At 41.1% G+C, this 23101-nt stretch overlaps 1 protein-coding gene across 4 annotated transcripts in view; it reads right to left on the bottom strand.

Moving 5' to 3' along the window:
* Positions 1 to 23101, bottom strand: part of LOC139411752 (SH3 and PX domain-containing protein 2A-like) — a 96334-nt gene that overhangs the window by 15678 nt on the left and 57555 nt on the right. For 3 of the 4 annotated variants that reach the window (XM_071158465.1, XM_071158483.1, XM_071158476.1), the window contains one exon: positions 7364 to 7477. In XM_071158465.1, coding sequence (XP_071014566.1) covers positions 7364 to 7477 — 114 coding nt within the window. Of the gene's footprint in view, positions 1 to 4513; positions 4598 to 7363; positions 7478 to 23101 lie in introns of all 4 variants that reach the window. The other variant, XM_071158455.1, reaches the window with a different exon arrangement.

Genomic DNA, 23101 nt, shown 5'->3' with positions numbered 1-23101 from the left:
AGATTGTGACAACCATCCCTAACCCCCCCAATGCTAATTAAGATGTTATTTACCAGATGTGATATGTTTTACGACTGCTGCAGGATGAATGTAACTCTCTGAGGACATTAAAAGTGTTCTGAATCTGAATGACCTTGGAACTCACAAATAGGCTTGGAATAAAGCTCTCCCTTTCCTCTTTTCAATAAAAGTTGAAAAGTATGGATAATATTGCTTAATTAACTATTCATTAAAGAAATAACAAGCATTTTAATATTTACTTCCACCAATGAAAAGTGTTCCTCTCACCTCAATGTTTTGTGATCCTGACCTGAATTGACCACATGGATGACCTCTCCTATAGAGGACGCACATTTTTATCTTGAAATTATAACACAGCACCCAAAGGACTTTGAGTAATAAGCACTGTGACAACCAACCTGTGAGACAACCAACCCCAGTCTCCCTACTGCAACAATGGTAGAAACATCTCAGAGGAAGTGAAATTAAATCAAGAATTATCTAGGAAAACTCAAGGGGTGTGAATTCTTTCTGAAGGTACTTTATCTAGGCTACATAATATAGAAGTATTTTGACTTAATATTATGTCTCTGTGTGTAGTTCTGATGTGATTGATTCTGTCAGATCCACAAAGATATCCAGCATTTTACTTTCAAAGGATTCTAAGAAGAATCAGGGACACCAATTAAATGCCTAGTTAAATAAAGTTTAAAAATAATAAAATGAATAAATTGTCAATCACTTCATACTGAAAATGCCTTCCTGCAGCAACTGACAATTACCGTGACTTGATGTCATGATAGTTGATTACTTGGTGTAAATATGGGGCAAAATAAGCTCAAACACTAGTCTTTTGAAATGAGGAAAACACTTCCAACCCACTGGGCACACACTGGTTGAATCAAAGTTGTTTCCACGTCATTTCAATTAAATTACGTTAAACCAAAGCGGAATAGACGTTGAATTGATAACTGTGTCCAGTGGGTAATGTGGACTAATGGCATGGTGGCGGTCAGCCTCTGTAAACTCGACTGATGATAGAGAACAGAGACACTATCTTGATTTGTAACTTCCCAAAAGGCCAGAGGGCACACTCAGTGACAGTACTTCCTGTCATTACAGACCAGAGGTCTCATCTCATCACACCGTAAAACACAGACAGAAGGAAGGAATGTTGCCCAGCAGAGTAAAGAGAGAAGAGGGGATATCCTATCTTTGAATACCTCTGGAATCACTGGATGCCTATCTGATATCTGTTTCCTTTCCTCTGCCCATGTTGTGTCTCACTCAGGGATTTAAAAGAACTGATTAAGGATATAGTTCAAATTCCTAATACTTTCAAAGAAATAGGCTCATGTACAGCCGTGTAAATAGAACCGAAAATGCCACTTCCTGTATGCTTTGTTTTCCTCTGCACTGACCTATGGGACCTCCGGTCTCTCTTTTTAAGGCCTGGTAGGGCTCTCTGTACAGGGGCAACCCTGTTCAACCTTCCTGAGCTCACACTCACCAGCAGGGGGGAATCTCTGAATCAGATATTATGTTAACCACAACATGCATCGCTTGCATAACTTTTATACATTATTTCCCTGCAGTCAGCGCTATTTCTGCTTATTTTTTTATTTTTTTTACATGCGAGATTTAGTTCTTGCAGTGGAAAAATCTCTTTTTACTCCAGAGGCCGTACATTTTTTGTGTGCACTGTGGACACTGTTGCCAAGCACAAACCCTGGGCTGGACTCAAATAGCTTATCCTCACTCCGCTGTCAGCAATCCAACTGCATCCCCTGTCAAAAAAAAACTGGCTCGAGGCAAGGCTAATATGTGCAAGCACAAACACGTTTCACACTTTCTCCGAAAGATGAATAAAACTCTTTACTGGCCTGGTCCATCTGCAGACCTGCTCGCTCTTAACACGTCCAGTCGATAAACGTCTGTCTTTTTAACTCCTTTTGAAAAGTACACACAGTGTATTTTGAAAGAATTCAGACCTCTTGACTTTTTCACATTTTGTTACGTTACACTCTTATTCTAAAATGGATCAAATATTTTTTTCCCCCTCATCAATCTACACACAATACCCCATAATGACAAAGCAAAAACAGTTTTTTAGAAATCGTTGCAATACATAAGTATTCAGACCCTTTGCTATGAGACTTGAAATTGAGCTCAGGTGCATCCTGTTTCCATTGATCATCCTTGAGATGTTTCTACAACTTGATTGGAGTCCACCTGTGGCAAATTCAATTGATTGGACATGATTTGGAAAGGCACACACCTGTCTACATAAGGTCCCACAGTTGACAGTGCATGTCAGAGCAAAAACCATGTCATGAGGTCGAAAGAATTGTCCGTAGAGCTCCGAGACAGGACTGTGTCGAGGCACCAATCTGGGGAAGGGTACCAAAACATTTCTGCAGCATTGGTCCCCGAGACTTTATGGTAGAGTGGCCAGACGGAAGCCACTCCTCAGTAAAAGGCACATGACAGCCCACTTGGAGTTTGCCAAAAGGCACCTAAAGGACGCTCAGACCATGAGAAATAAGATTCTCTGGTCTGATGAAACCAATATTGAACTCTTTGGCCTGAATGCCAAGCGCCACATCTGGAGAAAACCTGGCACCATCCCTACGGTGAAGCATGGAGGTGGCAGCATAAGGTTAAAGTTAAAGGTTAAATTAAAAATAAAATATACATTCTGTGGGGATGTTTTTCAGCAGCAGGGACTGGAAGACTAGTCAGGATCGAGAGAAAGATGGAGCAAAGCACAGAGAGATCCTTGAGCACTCAGGACCTCAGACTGGGGCGAAGGTTCACCTTTCAACAGTACAATGACCCTAAACACACAGCCAAGACAATACAGGGGTGGCTTCGGGACAAGTCAATGAATGTATTCGGGTGGCCTAGCTAGAGCCTGGACTTGAACCCGATCAAACATCTCTGGAGAGACCGGAAAGTAGCTGTGTAGTGACGCTCCACATCCAACCTGACAGAGCTTGAAAGACTCTGCAGAGAAGAATGGGAGAAACTCCCCAAATACAAGTGTGCCAAGCTTGTAGCGTCATACCCAGGAAGACTGTAATCGCTGCCAGGTGCTCCAACAAAGTACTGAGTAAAGGGTCTGAATACTTATGTAAATGTGATATTTACTTTATAAATGTTTTATTTTTTTTGCAAAAAAAATGTATGTATTGTGTGTAGATTGATGAGAGGGAAAAAACGATTTTATCCATTTAAGAATAAGGTTGTAACATAACAAAATGTTTAAAAAGGCAAGGGGTCTGAATACTTTCCGAATGCACTGTATGTATTCATGTTTAATTTGCTCGTAAAAAGCCAAACAGTGGCAAAATATTTTATGCGGCCTACCAAAGTAAATGATACTACAACTTTTAGATGGTTCTGTAGCTATAGCTATAGCTGTAATTCAGAAAAGATTGGAGTTGCACATAGCGGTGAATTAAAATGAACTGCTTACATGAGTCAATCTTATTATATACTGTAATATAATTTCACTCAATTTCCAACACTGAAATATAAGTTGCTGACTTAATCATTGATTTCAAGACTACTACATTCAAGTGCAGAAAATACTCAGTTTCTGCACTTGAAGGTAGTAGTCTTGAAACAACAAGATGGTACATTTTTTTGTAAGTTTATCTTCTTGCATAAGGTCAAATCTGTAACTGTTGCAAGCCACCACTGTGGATGTGAAACCCTGTTTAGCATGGTAATGACATGGCTGGACTGTTAATTAGCTGGATAATAACGATGTTAGTGATTATTAGGTGTGGGTCATTACGGTGTAACAGACAGCATATGACAAGACAATACATTAGGCATTAGTTGTAGGGTGGCAAAGCGAGGGTATTTAACTAGCGTTAGAAGTTTATCAGTAAACTTCCAGGTAACTTTCAAGGATTTTATGTAATTTATCACAAGACATCTAGTGGCCCTTTTGGGTACGTCAGATCATCACAGGTGTCTGTAAAATGATTAAAAAAAATTAAAAAAAATAATAATAGAATGACAAAGCTGTAAAACATGATCCTAAATATAAACCATCAACTTAACGAATACCATTGGTGTTTAATATGAGGGTTTCATCATGAAATATGACACACTTATGGATTTTACCATGTAAATATGTCTTTGTTGTAAATGTTATGGCGCCAAACTGGTGGCAGTTGTGAAAAAAAGTAAATATTTGGAAGAATTAATTGAAAATAATGCCATTATTGATTAGCTGCTTTTTAAAATTAATTAGGCTATTTTCTCTTTATCCATATGAATCCACTAGAAACTCAAGTATAAATTACCATAAATTGCCATAGATTACTTGAAGATTCTGTAAACTTTGGTGAATTACAGGTAGCTTTGCAACCCTAATCAGGTATGAGAGAAGACAGGACAAGGTACAATGGGGACAGAAGTGTGGACAGGTGAGGGGTCAGAGGATAGAGGGATTAGAGGTGAAGGAAGATGAGGAGGTGGGCACCCTGTCTCAGATCACCTCGACTCTGCTGCCTGCTGACCATTCCCCCCAGGGTCCATCTCCGGTCCAGCCTCTTCAGATGGGCCTTACGTCGTTTAGTGACTGAACCACGCACATGGTGACCAGACACAAACACACACAAATGGGGACAGAAACATAAAAGGCAGGCACATATATCACAAACGACATAGATTCAACTCTGTTATTAGTTAGTCACATGGCAAACATGGAAACAAAAATGCCACATTGCAATGGAAGGAGTGGACAGTGATGGGGTTGAATGAATGTTACACAGGAAATGTAAGCCATGGACATCTTCTCTGTGGCTGGTAATTAGCGTGGATTGTTAGCATGGTCTTCCCATCCTGTCCTGCAGGAGCATCTGGGGAACACATTGCTGCTTGGGAATAGTATGCAACTAATAGACCAGCTGAATTCCTTTGGCAGCAGCCACAACAGGTCTATAATTGTTGGGGGTTTTTGTTAGTTAAATGCAGGAGACGGGAATGATTAGGCGCTTCGGAGGGATCTTTTGTCACATTCCAACACTATAAACGGCAAGGCTTATATAATTATCTAGTTCAAGGAAAAGGTTTCCATCACTAAACCAGAGCACTAATCTCAACGTTTAGCATGAAGTTGAGATTTCAGGCAAAAACTGAGTGGTACATACACTGGGAGCTGAAAAACTGAAGTGAGACATTTTTCGAAGTACCTGCTCAAAACTATACAAAAACTGACCCACATACTCCTCCAGAACACTAGTGTCAGAAGACAGATTGATAACCATTATATTGGATGAGTCAATCTGAGAAGGCCTATCATAGGTATTACAGAATAAAAACAAATGATGAAATATGACCACCCCAAGTAGGAACATATCCAAGTGTTTCTCATTCATGTGATAGTCTTTCTCCAATGAGGAAGAAATTCCCCATTTACACCGTCATATCCTCCAGTCAACATCTTCAGCTGAAGCCATATAACGTGTTCCAAGTCCTGTTCGCCACAAGAGCCCCATCTCAATGAAAGTGTCTTACAGAGTGCTATGGAGCACAATCCACAGGGCTGACAGAGAGAGTTTATGGATCCTGAGTTATTCCCATGACTGATTAGACACATAAACGCTAATTACACTGACAGATTGTCCCCTGACCGCTCTGGCAGCATCTGCTATGTGTGTGTGTGCGTGTGAGTGCGCGTGCGTGCGTGTGTGCGTGTGCCTGCGTGTATGGGGTCACAGTTGTGGGGTTTGCATGAATGTGAAAATCCAGAAAGCTGTATCACTAACAGAGAGATTAATTCCTTCTTTAAAAATAAAAAAAACCTTTATAAGGAATGGATATGCATTTTGGATGCGTGCCTTGGGAGAAAGAAGCCCATTGAGAATACTTTGTAACTATTGGACTAAAGAGGCTGACTCAGTACATTATGTGCTGTATGACATCTCCTCTCTCCTCCAGTCAAAAGATCTACAGTGCCAGGGGGGGATGTACAGGGCCGGCGGCCAGAACTAATCAGTTGGAAGGGCATTTGATTTCCAAGTTTCTATTTTGGTATGGGTGTTATACTAAAGATATGTAATTTAACTGTAAAAATGTATTACCTTTCAATGTGGCATGAACACAACCAGTCACGATGTTTTCATTTGATTGTCAAACAAATCACTTCAAAAAGTAGGTTACCTTCGTACGTTCGTCCAAAATAATTGCACAATCAAAACAGTGCACTCGCCAACTTTCCTTAAAAGTGTCTGAAACTATGTCCCTGGAGAAAGCATCTTAAGTGAGTGAAACAGCGCCCCACTGCTTTACAATACGCAGCCCATGTCTCTGATGACGTCTGGCAAAAAACAGTATGACATGCCACAGTCCTTTTAGACAGACATCATAAAATACATGGGCTACAAATACTGAGACAGAAGGGCGCTATTTCGCTCGCTCGGATGCTTTATCAGAAATGTATCTTTCTGTCGGCGAGCATCTTGGTCAAATAAATTATCAATATTTATCATTTTTATTGGGAAGGGCAAGAAGGTACGGTAGGGCGAGCCAGGCCCCCTAAGGCCCGCCCATAACTCCGGTCCTAGGAATGTGGGTCACAGTGTTTGAGTCGACACTCGTTACAGTAAATGCTTGTTTTGCCAGACTGCTGGAAAATCTGAATGTTTGCTTGGAACAGTAAGATGCAAGTAAATGATTTCCATCTTTAAAGTTGCCTACTGTAAAATAATGACTAAAACAGTTGTGGCCTTTTCCAAGATATTTGCACTTGTCTGTGAGAGAGTGGAGAGTGAAAATGCTAAGGCACTGATCAGTCTGTATGAATTTATCTCAGGGCCCGGAATAATTAACATCAGACATGACTTTACTAACAACAGACTCACATAAACATCTTCCTCACAGCTCAATCCCTACAGTGAACCAAACATGCACCTCTTTCATTCGTTCACCATCCAAAACTCCAAGGAGGTAACCTCCTTTTAGTATAGAATTTCTACACTGCTACTGTAGAGTACAGTACATCACTCAGTGCACCTCAGCCCAGAGTTGTGGCTTAGGCCCTGGCAGTCCTTCTCCAGCCTATTTACTCAGGGCTGAATCTGGAGCTTGTTCAGGGGTGCTTATAGTGGATAACAGCACAGAGAAGGGTGTTCTCACTGGACGAGGGACGTGAGCGTCAGTCGGCGGTGGGAGTCAGACTACTGTACCCTTTTAGAGATGGGTGGGGGGAGGTTGTAGGTCCCTAAATGTCACAATGTTGCTGGAAGTGACGAAGGCTAACATGGTCGGTATTGTGGTGCAGCTTGAATACTAGATGTATTGTACAAGCTTTCTTCCTGTATTCAAAGTGGTGTGGAGCGCTTACCTTCCCCGGACTTGGAGGCGCCCAGCTCCAGGTCATCTCGTGTGTTGCTGTGGGTGTTCAGGTAGGTGGCAGGGACCCAGCCCTGCTCTTCCGCTGTACTGACAAACCACCAGCCTGGGGGCACAGAGAGAGGGAGGTCAATGGAGGTACTGTAAGGTAAAAAGTGATCATACAGTACCTGGTAAATGACTGGTTATTCATTGCCTATTGGAATAGACACCTACCCTGACAATTCCAATTATAGAACAATTATTTAGGATTAAATCAATTACTGTTGGAACTTGCCTTAAACGAGACAGATTTTGTAGGATGTTCGTTCAACATGACTAGCACAGCATCTTTCAGTACGGTTTATAAAATAATCTGATAAAGGACTTTAGAGGAGTGTTCCTCCTCCATTTCAAGAAAAATGTCTGTTATAGTTTATATTTATTTTTACCTTAATTTAACTAGGCAAGACAGTTAAGAACAAATTCTTGTTTACAATTGTCACGATCGTTGGAAAGAATGTCGGACCAAGGCGCAGTGTACTTTGAGTTCCACATCATTTATTAAAAGAAGAGAAACTTTAGCAAAGACAAAACAATAAACGAACCGTGATGACAATGCAGTGCTAACATGCAACTAAACATACACAATATCCCATAACCCACAGGTGGAAAAAATGCTACTTAAGTATGATCCCCAATTAGAGACAACGATAGCCAGCTGCCTCTAATCATACCAAAACCCCAACATAGAAAAAACAACCTAGAACCCCACATAGAAAATATAAACTTAACTAACCCCCCAGTCACGCCCTGACCTACTCCACCATAGAAAATAAAGGCTCTCTATGGTCAAGACGTGACAACAATGACGGCCTACCCACCCGGCCAAACCCTCTACTAACCCGGACGACCCTGGGCCAATTGTGCGCCGCCCTATGGGACTCCCGATCAACACAAAATCCATGTGTACGTGTGTGTATAGTGCCTACAGTGTGTTATCATGTGTAGGTGTGTATTTGTGTGTCTGTGCCTGTGTGTGTGTGTCTCTTCCCGCTGTTCCATAACATGTATTTATCTGATTTCACTGCTTGCATCAGTTGCTTGATGTGGAATAGAGTTCAATGTAGCCATGGCTCTATTTAGTACTGTGCGCCTCCCATAGTCTTTTCTGGACTAGGGGACTGTGAAGGGAACTCTGGTGTCATGTCTTTTGAGGTATGCATGGGTGTCTGAGCTGTGTACTAGTAGTTTAACAGACAGCTTGGTGCATGTCAATACTTCTCACAAATACAAGTAGGGTTCAAGTTAATCTCTCCTTGACATGCAAATTATTAATGTTGGCTCACTGTGTACTTTATAGTCTCTATCCCCAAGCCCAACAACATCACATCTGGTTTGGGATGTCTTTGTGACGACATAAATCCTGATTTGGCCTTGTTTGAACTGACTTTCATCAACATCAATCATAATTTAAATGGGTGGGACGTTACTGGCAAAACACTCAACGTCTTGCTTGATTTTATTTATTTCCTTGGGATATGACTGAGTTACTCAGTCAGTTGGATACCAGACAAAGGTCTGAGTGAAAGGTACAGTATTGAGCATACACAGGACAGCTTCATCGTGCAAATAATGTAAGAAAATATTGATGTTCTTAGTGCATGGAAATAAATGATGTATTAAAATGAACAGTGAGATTTAAGTTCCAGGCCTTGTGAGTCACGCATGTTTGGGTCCATTTCTGAGTCATACGGTCATTCACAGAGTGGATGTGAAACAATACATAGACCAGTTTTTTCTGTGCCTGACTGGCTTCAGCCAGTAACCTTGATCGCTATTAACTTTTTTGCACGAACCCCAGGGCTGCTGCCACGTAGGCTAATCAATACCATTTCTCTGTCGCTTTGCTCTGGAGAGGTCATGTCTGTTCTCTGCAGGAGAGTGAAGTGACAAAACACCCTCGTTAAACCTCCCCTGTGATGTGGCGCTCCACGAATGCTCTATTTGTTGTGGTAACCGGAATCCAAGATGGCTGACAGCTCTTCACAACCCTCATAAAGAAGACTGGAGGGTTCCATGGAACATTCACTGCTTCTCCAACCTCTAGACGTTCACTGACTGTCTTGTGGAGCAATGCTGTGAAATGTAAATACTTACTTGCCTAAAATGATTTATTAGAGCTATGTAAGCTAAAGCTATGTCAATAGCTATGTAGCCTATGCGGAGTTGGAAGAAACTGGAAGACACAGTCTCGTCAAACTAGTTCCGTTTCCCCTGAAAACCGGATGTGGGGACTCCGCTCAGATGTTTCTTTACTACCTGCTGCGTTAGCTATTAACCTATATGATATATCACAAAAACACTGTACTTTACAAACATGTAAAAAGAACACAGAGCGCTGAGGTACAGTACACTATGATGTTGGTCATGTCAGATACGCAAGTCTGTAACCTCATGAAAGCCTATGGGACAGTCCTCACCCAAACCAATCATGGAACATAATGTTTTCAAGATCTATTATGCAATTTTATATTGTCCAATCAGGAGTATTCGATTACAGACAGACAGATAGCAATTATAGGTATCAGGGTTAACCATGAGTTGATGATGATGATGAGAGCCAAGGTCATTTAGAGGGAGAGGACTGCACTATAATGCTTTGCTACACTACAAGCAGTTTAATGTCTTTGCCACATTCAATTAAACAAGTTGACAGGCAACAGTTGCAGTGCTTCAAGGACATAGAGCAGGGATAATTATGAATAATTACAAATAATTTGTAGACGGCAAATTGACAGCAAGAAGCCCAAAAAGATATGTTTGTCTAAAACATAATAATTTCAAACCTTGCTTTCATTTGTATATGATCACGTGTCTCTCTATTTTGTGTGGGAATACTTGAGAACAGATTTCTTAAATTAAAATCACTTGGAGCTGATTTCCTGGTGTTTTTAGTCTATTATGTCCCCAGAAAAATTTGAGGGCCAAATAAAACCATGCGCGGGCCAAAATCGGCCTGCGGGCCGCCAGTTGGGAAACCCTGATAGAGGCTGGGGCTAGGTTGAATATAGATTTAAAACAGGGAATTGCCGGATAACGTGCAGAACTTACAAGCTGTTAGTTTGATGAAGAGGGATCCAAAACAATTGAACAGAGTGGTATTAAGATAGATGAACAACAAAGATGTTATTTGTCAACCTAGAATATCACCTATTCAATCTATATACATGGGTGAGTTGTTTAATTTGAATTGACCAATTCAATCACACATGCTGCAGCAGCTGTTAAATGTACTTTACATTGACTTTGTGTGGGTCCAGAGACTAGAAGGCTGTTTAGATCTGGCCCTGCGCCCCCACATTGGCAGAGGCTCAAGGCCCTAACAAGCCATGTAATGTCTTTACACCAAAGCTGTGGCTTCATATAAATCCTGTGCCAATCAATTAAACGGAGAACTGAGAGCTAAAGTCTACAGTACTTAGGACCGGAGCCTTTAAAATACAGCCATTTTGCTTCCACTTGTATAAGGCACGGTTGGAAGCTTGTCCAGTATATTGTCCTAGAAATACATTTTTTCTTCTTCTGCTATATCTGCAACAAGGAGCCAAATACCCAGCGTCAATAACTATCACATGGGTATCTCATGTTGGCAGTGGTCAAGTGTCTCAATCCACAAACCGGTAACATTCCCAGAACATTAGCTAAGATTCCCATTAAGTTCTAGTTAGGGTTTTATCTAACATTAAGATAACATCCCAAAAAACATTCAAATAATGTTTGTTTTTTTATGTTTAAAACGAAATATCCTTGAAATATTCCCCTAACATTTACTAAAATGTCGTGCACAACATCTGTAACAACCACCAAAGTACATTCCCCAAAAGTTATCACTAGGTTTCTAGATAATAAGACAATGTAGCAGTACTATTGTCCAAGCAAACCAAAACTGGTCCTGTAAAAGTTCCCAGAACATTAGTTAGGCTTCGAGCAAATGTTCTCAAAAACTGTCCAGTCGTGCTGATGATTATACAATGATTATACAATATTTATATAAAACATTTGCCTGGTGTTGCAAGAACGTCCCCAGAACACATTTTGTCATAAAATACAGTGTTACAAGTACACCTCATATGAAGACGATGGGAACATTTTAATAACTCCGAAATTGTGTTGTGTCCTGATTGACCATATTAGACAACTAAAAAAAACGCTACAGCTATCTCTTGGTGGTGCAGCGAGTTAATGATGTGAATGCAGAGCTGAAGACTGCAGGTTTAATTCCATCTTCTTTTACCATGTTTTCTTTAGACATTTAAAAAAAAATTGAGGCTCAGATATAATCTACAATCTATAATCTAAAAGATAGGATGTCTTTATTCCATCCAGATGTTTTCTAATCCAGTCATAAATGCAGAATTTAGACAAACTGTACAAAATTAAACATTGTGTAAAAATGTACTGTTCAACTTTTTTTTTAAACACACCCGATATAATTCCTACTTTTGAGATGCTTGATACACCCCCCCCCCAGACTTATTTTACATAATCTGAAAAGCAAAAGTGAGCCTAGATCAGCAGTCAGTCCTGGATACCTTGTAAATGTAGGCACCGAAGTATGCAGCATAAAAAGAGGATGGGTGAAGTGATGGTGAATAACACAATTAACATTATTTCCCTGGATGAATTACATCAGCAGCATAGCATCCTGCATCACACTGCTGGTTTACCTCTGAAGCTAAGCAGGGTTGGTCCCTGGATGGGAGACCAGATGCTGATGGAAGTGGTGTTGGAAGGCCAGAAGGAACCACTGTTTCCTCTGGAGAAAAAAATAATAACCCAACGCTATAATAATATCCCAAAGCCCTCAGCCAGTAATTGGGGCATTACCCTGTGTAGGGTGCAGTTTTAAGGTGGGATGTTAAACGGTGTCCTGACTGTGGTCACTAAAGATCCCACGGCACTTATTGTAAAAATAAGGGTGTTAACCCTGGTTTTACGGCTAAAGTCCCAACCTGGTCCTCATACCATCATGTTCACTTAATCCCCAGCTTCCTATTGGCTCATTCATATTTTCCTCAGGTCGTTGCTGTAAATGAGAATGTGTTCTCAGTCAACTTACCTGGTAAAATAAAAATTGCAAAAAAAAAGGAAGCATGGAATTCCTGATTGACCATCCTGCCATGGCTATACTGAAAAATAAGGTGAACAGTGGCAAGAAAAAGTATGTGAACCCTTCGGAAATACCTGGATTTCTGCATAAATTGGTCATAAAATTTGATCTGATCTTCATCTAGGTCACAACAATAGACAAATAGATAGTCTGCTTAAACGAATAACACAGAAACAGTTATACGTTTATGTCTTAATTGAACACACCATCTAAACATTCACAATGCAGGGTGGGAAAAGTATGTGAAGCCTTGGATTGAATAACTGGTTGACCCTCCTTTGGCATCAATAACCTCAACCAAACGTTTTCTGTAGTTGTGGATCAGACCTGCACAACGGTCAAGGGGAATTTTGGACCATTCATCTTTACAAAACTGTTTCAGTTCAGCAATATTTTTAGGATGTCTGGTGTGAACTGCTCTTGAGGTCATGCCACAGCATCTCAATCAGGTTGAGGTCAGGACTCTGACTGGGCCACTCCAGAAGGAGTATTTTCTTCTGTTGTTGATTTACTTCTGTTTTGGGTCATTGTCCTGTTGCGCCACCCAACTTCTGTTGAGATTCAATTGGCGGACAGATAGCCTAACATTCACCTGCAAAATGTCTTGATAAACTTGGGAATTAATTTTTCCGTTGATGATATCAAGCTGTCCCGGCCCTGAAAGCAGCCCCAAACCATGATGCTCCCTCCACCATACTTTACAGTTGGGATTAGGTTTTGATGTTGGTACGCTGTGCCTTTTTTTCTCCATACATAGTGTTGTGTGTTCCTTCCAAACAACTCAACTGTAGTTTCATCTGTCCACAGAATATTTTGTCAGTAGCGCTGTGGAACATCCAGGTGCACTTTTGCAAACTTCAAACTTGCAGCAATGTTTTTTTTTGACAGCAGTGGCTTCTTCTGTGGTGTCCTCCCATGAACACCATTCTTGTTTAGTGTTTACCGCATCGTAGACTCATCAACCGAGATGTTAGCATGTTCCAGAGATGTCTGTAAGTCTTTAGCTGACCCTCTAGGATTCTTCTTAACTTCATTGAGCATTATGTGCTGCGCTCTTGCAGTCATCTTTGCAGGATGGCCACTCCTAGGAAAAGTAGCAAAGGTGCTGAACTTTCTCAATTTATAAACAATTTGTCTTACCGTGGACTGATGAACATCAAGGCTTTTAGAGATACTTTTGTAAACCTTTCCAGCTTTATGCAAGTCAACAATTCTTAATCGTAGGTCTTCTGAGATATTTTTTGTTCGAGGTATGGTTCACGTCAGGCAATGCTTCTTGTGAATAGAAAACTCAAATTTTGTGAGTGTTTTTTATAGGGCAAGGCAGCTCTAACCAACATCTCCAATCGTCTCATTGATTGGACTCCAGGTTAGCTGACTCCTGACTCCAATGAGCTTTTGGAAAAGTCATTAGCCTAGGGGTTCACATACTTTTTCCAACCTACACTGTGAATGTTTAAATGATGTATTCAACATAGACAAGAAAAATACAATAATGTCTGTGTTATTAGTTTAAGCACACTAAGTTTGTCTATTGTTGTGACTTAGATGAAGATCAGATCAAAATTGATGACCAATTTATGCAGAAATCCAGGTAATTCCAAAGGGTTCACATACTTTTTCTTGCCATTGTAAGAGATCTTACCTGGTGGCGCAGAGGATAAAAGACTGGCCTTGGAAATCAAACATTGCAAGTTCAAACCCTACATGTGCAGAATGTCAATGTACTGCATGCAGTGTAAAGAATATGGTTGGGTTTTGTATGATTAAATGCTGTTCAAATGTCCTATGAAGAAAATGCCATGCATCTCTATATCAACTTCAAATATGAATTGCCATTAAATCTGGAGAACAAAATCATGGGGATGTCATCCAATCTGCTTTCTTGTTCCTTAAGTGGCTACAAATGTGCATGCTGAGAATGTTGTGGTAATAGTAGATAAAAATGCAATAAACATTTCTAAATGTTCTGAGAACCTCCAAGACCAGGGCAAATGTATATTGCTTGAATATCAATGGAATATTATGCTAAACCTAAAACAAATGTGCTATGAGCATCATAAAAACGGACTTATTTGGAAATTGTGGAACATTGTGGAAATGTTCTGTGCAACATTTTACCCGGTAAAATAAGGGTAAAATAAAAATAAAAACCTATGTGAATATCACAAAAATATTCTTGCAACAGCCCAGACAACTCTCATAGCTTAATTCAATATACTGGGAAACTTCAAAAACTTGGACCAGGTGTTCTGCCAACATTATAGGAATGTTCTGTGCAACTTAACTTAAACATTGTATGAATGCCATCACAACTGAGCATATTTTGTGTTTTGGGAACCTCTCTCTTGTAATGTACCCACACTGTTCCCACAACCTAATTAAATATTCTGGGAACCTTTAAAGAAATCAGAAAGTCTGTTCTGTAAACATTATAGCAACATCAAAATAAAGTTTTGTGCAGCCTGATACGAACATCTGCTGAATGTCAGCATAACTGGACAGTTTTAGTGTTTCGGGAACCTAGTCCGTCATATCAACACAATGTTTCTACAACCTAAAGAAAGATACTGGAAACCTTTAAAGAACAGACAATATGTATTCTGGGAATGTTCTTGAAACATCAGGTGAATGTTTTTTGCACCCTAAAAGAAACATTAAGAATCATCCGTAAAACTGGATTTCTTTGGGGGGAGGGAACATATCTTCTGTGATGTCCCCACAATGTTCCCACAACCTAATGAAACATTCTAGGAAACTTTAAAGAACAGATTAAATAGGAACATTCTTGTAACATCAGCCAAAAGCTTTATACAAACATTACATTTTGGTTTGTTGGGAAGTCAAGAATGAAATTGTTAAGAATTTACAGATCAAATTGCCAATTTCATATTGGCTTGCCAGTATAGGGAACATTTTAATTTGCACTTTTATAAATTGGCAGCTGTTGAAATCAAAGCAAATATGGGAATAAGGTGTAGAAATGTGGTACCTTAATTTGAAAGTGCTTAGCTAGATGTCTGAATATACATTATGGGAAAAAAACACTGTCACTTTAAGAGGTTTGAGTAAATAAAAGCTGTTATTGATGGCTAGGACTGCCTCGACTGTATTTTTCAACCTTGTTCCCATATGGCAGGTGCTTAGGCTGAGTTCAATGATCCTCAAGAGGCAATAAAAGTATTTGGAAACACATGCCCACTACACAAGTGCTGATTTCCTTGCCAACGCAGATTTATAACACGTAGGTGCAAATGACAGGAACCCAAAAAACATGCTTTTTTCAGAGCCTGTCTCTTGTCTTTCAGTAATAAATACTATTAATATTAAAGTCATACAACTGTTTCTGTTGCATTTTCGAAAGCACATTCAAGGTGTTTTGGCAAAATGCCATCACATAATAGCTTAATTCTGCCAGTATATCTACAGTCTCTATCAGCATCCTCATCTGTCTGTATATCTATTGTATGTCTGTCATCTCTATTAACATCCTCATCTGTCTGTATATCTACTGTATGTCTGTCATCTCTATTAATATCCTCATCTGTCTGTCTATCTACCGTATGTCTGTCATCTCTATTAACATCATCATCTGTGCCTCCTGCAGCTGTATGAATCTTTATCTACTGTGACAATGCATCTGTGTCTGTCTGCATCACTAGTTGTGCTGAGGAAGCAATGGATAAAGCAAATACTATTTTCCTTTTATACTGTAGTGCCCATCAACTAGCTTTTAGGGGCAATTGTGAGGATCCATTGCAAACACGACAAATAAACCAAAGAAACTACATTCACTTAAATTAGGAGTAATTTCATAAAGTTTATGTCCAGGTCCATGCAGTGCTTATCTCCTCAGCTCCCCACTGAGTTGTGCTTAGATCTGTGCCCTATCCTTTAGGTCGGTGGTTCAGTGAGACAATAGTGAGACAACAGGGTCAAACCCACAACTCTCTGGTGGAGGTCTTCTATTAATTCACTGAACCTTTAGGTCTGTTAAACTTAAAGATGGAATCCGCAGTAGGAGGAAAGAGCGCCACTGGCCACCCCACCACCATTGTTATTGCTTTTGTCGATGAGATGATCAGCGTCGCGCGTGCAATGATGTCCGAGGGGCACAAACTGTGTTGGTTGTTTGCAGTAACTTCTTTGTGTCACGACTTCCGCCGAAGTTGGCTCCCCTGCTTGTTCGGGCGGTGCTCGGCAGTCGTCGTCACCGTCCTACTAGCCACTACCGATCCCTTTTTCGTTTGTCTGTTGGTTTTGTCTTATTAGTTTCACCTGTGTGTATTTTAGTTTAATTAGCTTCCTTATATTTAGTAGGTTGTCCCGCCCTTGTTTTGTGCGGGATTGTTTTTGTGTTCCTGTCTCTGTGTTTGCACCAGATAGGACTGTTTTAGGTTTACGCACGTTTGTTGTTTTGTTAGTTTTTCATGTACAGTTTCGTTATTAAAGTACAATGAATAACAACCACACTGCTTTTTGGTCCGCCTCTACTTCACAACAAGAGAACCGTTACAGAATCACCCACCACAACAGGACCAAGCGGCCGTGGACACACTTATCGGTGGACTTTCTTACCGACCTTCCCCCGTCCCAGGGAAGTACTACGATCCTGGTCGTTGTGGATCGGTTTTCTAAGTCCTGTCGTCTCATCCCGTTGCCCGGTCTCCCTACGGTCCTGCAGACTGCGGAGGCTTTGTTTGCCCATGTCTTCCGGCACTATGGGGTGCCTGAGGACATCGTTTCTGATCGGGGCCCCCAATTCACGTCCAGAGTGTGGAGGGCGTTTATGGAGAGACTGGGGGTCTCGGTCAGCTTAACCTCAGGTTTTCACCCGAGAGTAATGGGCAGGTGGAGCGCGTAAACCAGGATGTGGGCAGGTTTCTGCGGTCCTACTGCCGGGACCGGCCTGGTGAGTGGGCAAGGTATGTTCCCTGGGCTGAACTAGCTCAGAACTCCCTACGCCACTCCTCAACTAACTTGAGTGTGTGTTAGGTTACCAGCCGGTCCTGGCCCCATGGCATCAGAGCCAGACCGAGGCTCCTGCGGTGGAGGAATGGGTACAGCGCTCCAAGGACACCTGGAAAGCCGTTCAGGACTCACTACGGTTAGCGGGAGAACGGCAGAAGAGGAGCGCTGACCAGCACCGCAGTGAGGCCCCCGTGTTTGCGCCGGGGGACAGGGTCTGGCTCTCGACCCGAAACCTGCCCCTCCACCTGTCCTGTCGGAAGCTGGGGCCGCAGTGTGTGGGGCCGTCCAAAGTCCTGAGGAGAATAAACGAGGTGTGTTACAGGATACAACTTCCTAGGTATTACCGTGTTAACCCCTCGTTTCATTTGTCTCTCTTCAGGCCGGTGGTGGCTGGTCCCCTGCAAGAATGTGAGGTGCCTGAGGTCCCTCCGCCCCCTCTGGACATCGAGGGGTCCCCGAACACAGTTCGGGGCATTCTGGATTCGAGACGCCGGGTGGGGGGCATACAGTACCTCGTGGACTGGGAGGGGTACGGTCCGGAGGAGAGATGCTGGGTTCCGGTGGGGGACATTTTGGACCCTTCTCTCCTGAGAGATTTCCACCGCCTCCACCCGGATCGCCCGGCACCTCGTCCTCCGGGTCGTCCTCGAGGCCGGTGGAGGGGGGGGGGGGGGGGGGGGGGGTACTGTCACGACTTCCGCCGAAGTTGGCTCCCCTGCCTGTTCGGGCGGTGCTCGGCGGTCGTCGTCACCGTCCTACTAGCCACTACCGATCCCTTTTTCGTTTGTCTGTTGGTTTTGTCTTATTAGTTTTACACTTTGTTAGTAATATCGCAAACGGCCGTGTTTTTTTCACCATTGAGGATTCCTGATTTAAATGTCACAACTTTACTGCAAACAATACAAATGGTTTGTCATGACAACTTTAGTGGTTGTACTGCAAGGAAACCATGAAAAAAGTCAAATAAATTATGTTGCAAAGTTTATGTTTGCCATAGCACACAGAGTTTATACAGGATGTACTGAATTAAAGGATACGGTTGCCAACTATCTAATTAGGATTTCAACACCTAGACAAAATGCCTATGTCAGCCTGATTTACACAGCTTGAGATGCACAGCTACAAAAACACTAACAAAACACATCTGGAGAAAAAAAAACTTCCCACTGAGCACCTACTGGTTGAGCACACACTGGTGATGTGGAATCAATGTGGCAAATACATTGGATTTGAAAAAGAACATTGAAATTAGGGTAAAACTTCAACTTAAATTAATTGATTTAAGCTGACAAACAGGTTGATGCATCAATCTAATTTCAACGTAATCATCAGAACTATGTATATGTTGAAAAAGTGCTGAAAATTCCAAATTAAAAAAAGCTATAATATTAATACCTAGATTCAATACAACAGTTTACTGGGTGGTTGAAATGACGTAGAATTTAAGATTTGATTAGACATTTTATTTGACCTTGTTTCAATGTTGATAGTAAAATAGTTTGAATCAACGTTGTTTCAACGTCGTGCTATCAACCTAAATAAAGAGGAACAGTGCCTTCGGGAAGTATTCAGACTCCTTGAATTTTACACATTTTGTTACGTTACAGCCTTATTCTAAAATGTATTAAATATTTGTTTCCCCTCATCTACCTGACTAGTCTCCAGTCCCTGCTGCTGAATAACATCCCCACAGCATGATGCTGCCACCACCATGCTTCACCGTAGGGATGGTGCCAGGTTATCTCCAGAAGTGACACTTGGTATTCATCTTGGTTTAATCAGACCAGAGAATCTTATTTGTCATGGTGTGAGAGTTGTTTAACTCCAAGCGGGCTGTCATGTGCCTTTTACTGAAGAGTGGCTTCCATCTGGCCACTCTACCATAAAGGCCTGATTGGTGGAGTGCTGCAGAGATGGTTGTCCTTCAGGAAGGTTCTCCCATCTCCACAGAGGAACTCTAGAGATCTGTTAGTGACCATCAGGGTTCTTGGTCACCTCCCTGACTAAAGCCCTTTTCCCCCAATTGCTCAGTTTGGCCGGGCAGCTAGCTCTAGGAAGAGTCTTGGTGGTTCCAAACTTCTTCCATTTACTAATGATGGAGGCCACTGTGCTCTTGGGAACCTTCAATGCCCCATTAATGTTTTGGTACCTTTCCCCAGATCTGTGCCTCGACACAATCCTGTCTCAGAGGTCTATAGACAATTCCTTCGACCTCATGGCTTGGTTTTTGCTCTGACATGCAGTGTCAACTGTGGGACCTTATATAGACAGGTGTGTGCCTTTACAAATGGTGTCCAATCAATTACATTTTTGTATATATATATATTACACCTTTATTCAACTAGGCAAGTCCGTTAGGAACAAATTCTTATTTACAATGACGGCCTACTCTGGCCAAACCCAGACAACGCTGGGCACGTTGGAAACAGGCGGTGTTCGTTTCAGCTGAGCTATAATGTCAGCACATTTAGACATGATCAGCTGTCATACTCATTTGTGTTGAATAGTTTTACACAAGCTGTATGTGAAAGTACATTTGGAGTAAGGTTGGGTTTATGTAGGCTACATTGACAGGGGCGGCAGTGTAGCCTAGTGGTTAGAGTGTTGGACTAGTAACCGAAAGGTTGCAAGTTCAAATCCCCAAGCTGACAAGGTACAAATCTGTCGTTCTGCCCCTGAACAGGCAATTAACCCACTAGGCCGTCATTGAAAATAAGAATTTTTTCTTGCCTAGTTAAATAAAGGTTAAATAAATAAAAATCTGATTTGCCCAACAAAGGACACCATAATTTCAACGTGTAGCTACTATCATTCATCCATGTTTGATTGGAAGTTTAGAAGTACTTACCATAATAAATAGGATGGCAAATTAATTAATAATACACTTTTACATTTAGATATTGTATAAAAAGGATTGGAAGTTTAGAAGTACTTGATTTCAAATGTATTAATATACCGTTGAAGTAGGAAGTTTACATACACCTCACAAGGTGAGCGCTACCATCAGTCCTGTGTCATGCCAACAGTAAAGCATCCTGAGACCATACATGTGTGGGGTTGCTTCTCAGTCAAGGGAGTGGGCTCACTCACATTTTTTCCTAAGAACACAGCCATGAATAAAGAATGGTACCAACACATCCTCCGAGAGCAACTTCTCCCAACCATCCAGGAACAGTTTGGTGACGAACAATGCCTTTTCCAGCATGATGGAGCACCTTAAGACCTTAATCCCATTGAGAACTTGTGGTCAATCCTCAAGACGCAGGTGGACAAACAAACCCCATAAATTCTGATAAACTCCAAGCATTGATTATGCAAGAATGGGCTGCCATCAGTCAGGATGTGGCCCAGAAGTTAATTGACAGCATGCCAAAGCAGATTGGAGAGGTCTTGAAAAAGAAGGGTCGACACTGCAAATACTGGCTCTTTGCATCAACTTCATGTAATTGTCAATAAAAGCCTTGACACTTATGAAATGCTTGTAATTATACTATACTAAAATCTGAGAAAATACCTAAAGACACTGAAGCAGCAAACTTTGTGGAAATTAATATTTGTGTCATTCTCAAAACTTTTGGCCACGACTGTAACTGAGTCAGGTTTGTATTCCTCCTTGCTCGCACATGCTTTTTCAGTTCTGCCCACAAATTTTCTATAGGATTGAGGTCAGGGCTTTGTGATGGCCACTCCAATACCTTGACTCTGTTGTCCTTAAGCCATTTTGCCACAACTTTGGAAGTATGCTTGGGGTCATTGTCCATTTGGAAGACACATTTGCGACCAAGCTTTAACTTCCTGACTGATGTCTTGAGATGTTGCTTCAATAAATCCACATAATTTCTCCTTATGATGCCATCTATTTTGTGAAGTGCACCAGTCCCCCCTGCAGCAAATCACCCCCACAACATGATGCTGCCACCCCCGTACTTCACGGTTGGGATTGTGTTCTTCAGCTTGCTAGCCTCCCCCTTTTTCCTCCAAACATAACGATGGTCATTATAGCCAAACATTTATATTTTTTGTTTCATCAGACCAGAGGACATTTCTCCAAAAAGTACGATCTTTGTCCCCATGTGCAGTTGCAAACCGTAGTCTGGCTTTTTTATGGCAGTTTAGGAGCAGTAGATTCTTCCTTGCTGAGCGGCCTTTCAGGTTATGTGGATATAGGACTTGTTTTACTGTGGTTATAGATACTTTTCTACCTGTTTCATCCAGAGTCTTAACAAGGTCCTTTGCTGTTGTTCTGGAAATTGTTATGCACTTTTCACACCAAAGTACGTTCATCTCTAGGAGAAAGAACGCTTCTCTTTCCTGAGCGGTATAACGACTGCGTGGTCCCATGGTGTTTATATCTGCGTACTATTTTTTGTACAGATGAATGTGGTAACTTCAGGCATTTGGAAATTGCTCCCAATGATGAACCAGACTTGTGGAGGTCTACAATTGTTTTTTCTTACGTCTTGGCTGATTTCTTTTGATTTTCCCATGATGTCAAGCAAAGAGGCACTGAGTTTGAAGGTAGGCCTTGAAATACATCCACAGGTACACCTCCAATTGACTCAAATTATGTCAATTAGCCTATCAGAAGCTTCTAAAGCCATGGCATCATTTTCTGGAATTTTCCAAGCTGTTTAAAGGCACAATCAACTTAGTGTATGTAAACTTCTGACCCACTGGAATTGTGATACAGTGAATTATAAGTGAAATAATGTCTGTAAACAATTGTTGGAAAAATGACTTGCGTCATGCACAAAGGAGATGTCCTAACTGACTTGCCAAAACTATAGTTTGTTAACAAGAAGAAAAAAAATTGTGGAGTGGTTGAAAAACAAGTTTTAATGACTCCAACCTAAGTGTATGTAAAATTCCGACTTCAACTGTATGTTGGATTCACGTCTCCATCTCAACCAAAAATATAAGTGGAAGAATAGCACTAAATCAAATCAAACTTTATTTGAAGTGCATTTAAAGTTTGATTTAGTTCTATTTTTTTTTACTTTGGAACGTGAATCCAACAAATCAATCATTAATTTGTAGACAAACCAGATATTGAATTGTGAACACAACCAAATATCAACATTTGCGTGGATAGTATATATTCTGTACATTATGAAAAAACATGTATAAGGGCTAATGGTAACTACTTCTAAACTTCCAAAGATCCAATAAACCTACATAAACCCAACCTCACTCCTTGAGAAAATTGAGACATGGCTTGTGTATGTGTGCCATTCAGAGGGTGGATGTGCAAGACAAAATATTTAAGTGCCTTTGAACGGTGTATGGTAGAAGGCACACCGGTTTGTGTCAAGAACTGCAACAGTGCTAGGTTTGGTCCACTGTATTTAAGTTTAAGTTTTACTCTAATTTCAATGTTTACAACATTGGTTCAAATGTTATGAAAACAGTACTGGTTGATGACTTTTTTTTTTTTTTTCCACATTGATTCCACATCACATTACGTTGCCAAATTATGTTGAAACAACTGATTCAACCAGTGTGTGCCCAGTGGGTTCTTTGTTTTGTTTACAAAGAAAATGAATCATTAAAAACTATGCTGATTATGTAAGCCATGTGTGTCGTAATGTGGCTCTAGGGGGTGAGAAG

This window comes from Oncorhynchus clarkii, chromosome 1 (genome assembly GCF_045791955.1).
Source record: "Oncorhynchus clarkii lewisi isolate Uvic-CL-2024 chromosome 1, UVic_Ocla_1.0, whole genome shotgun sequence".
NCBI classification, from domain to species: Eukaryota; Metazoa; Chordata; class Actinopteri; order Salmoniformes; family Salmonidae; genus Oncorhynchus; species Oncorhynchus clarkii.
This window is presented reverse-complemented; position numbering and strand designations above follow the sequence as displayed.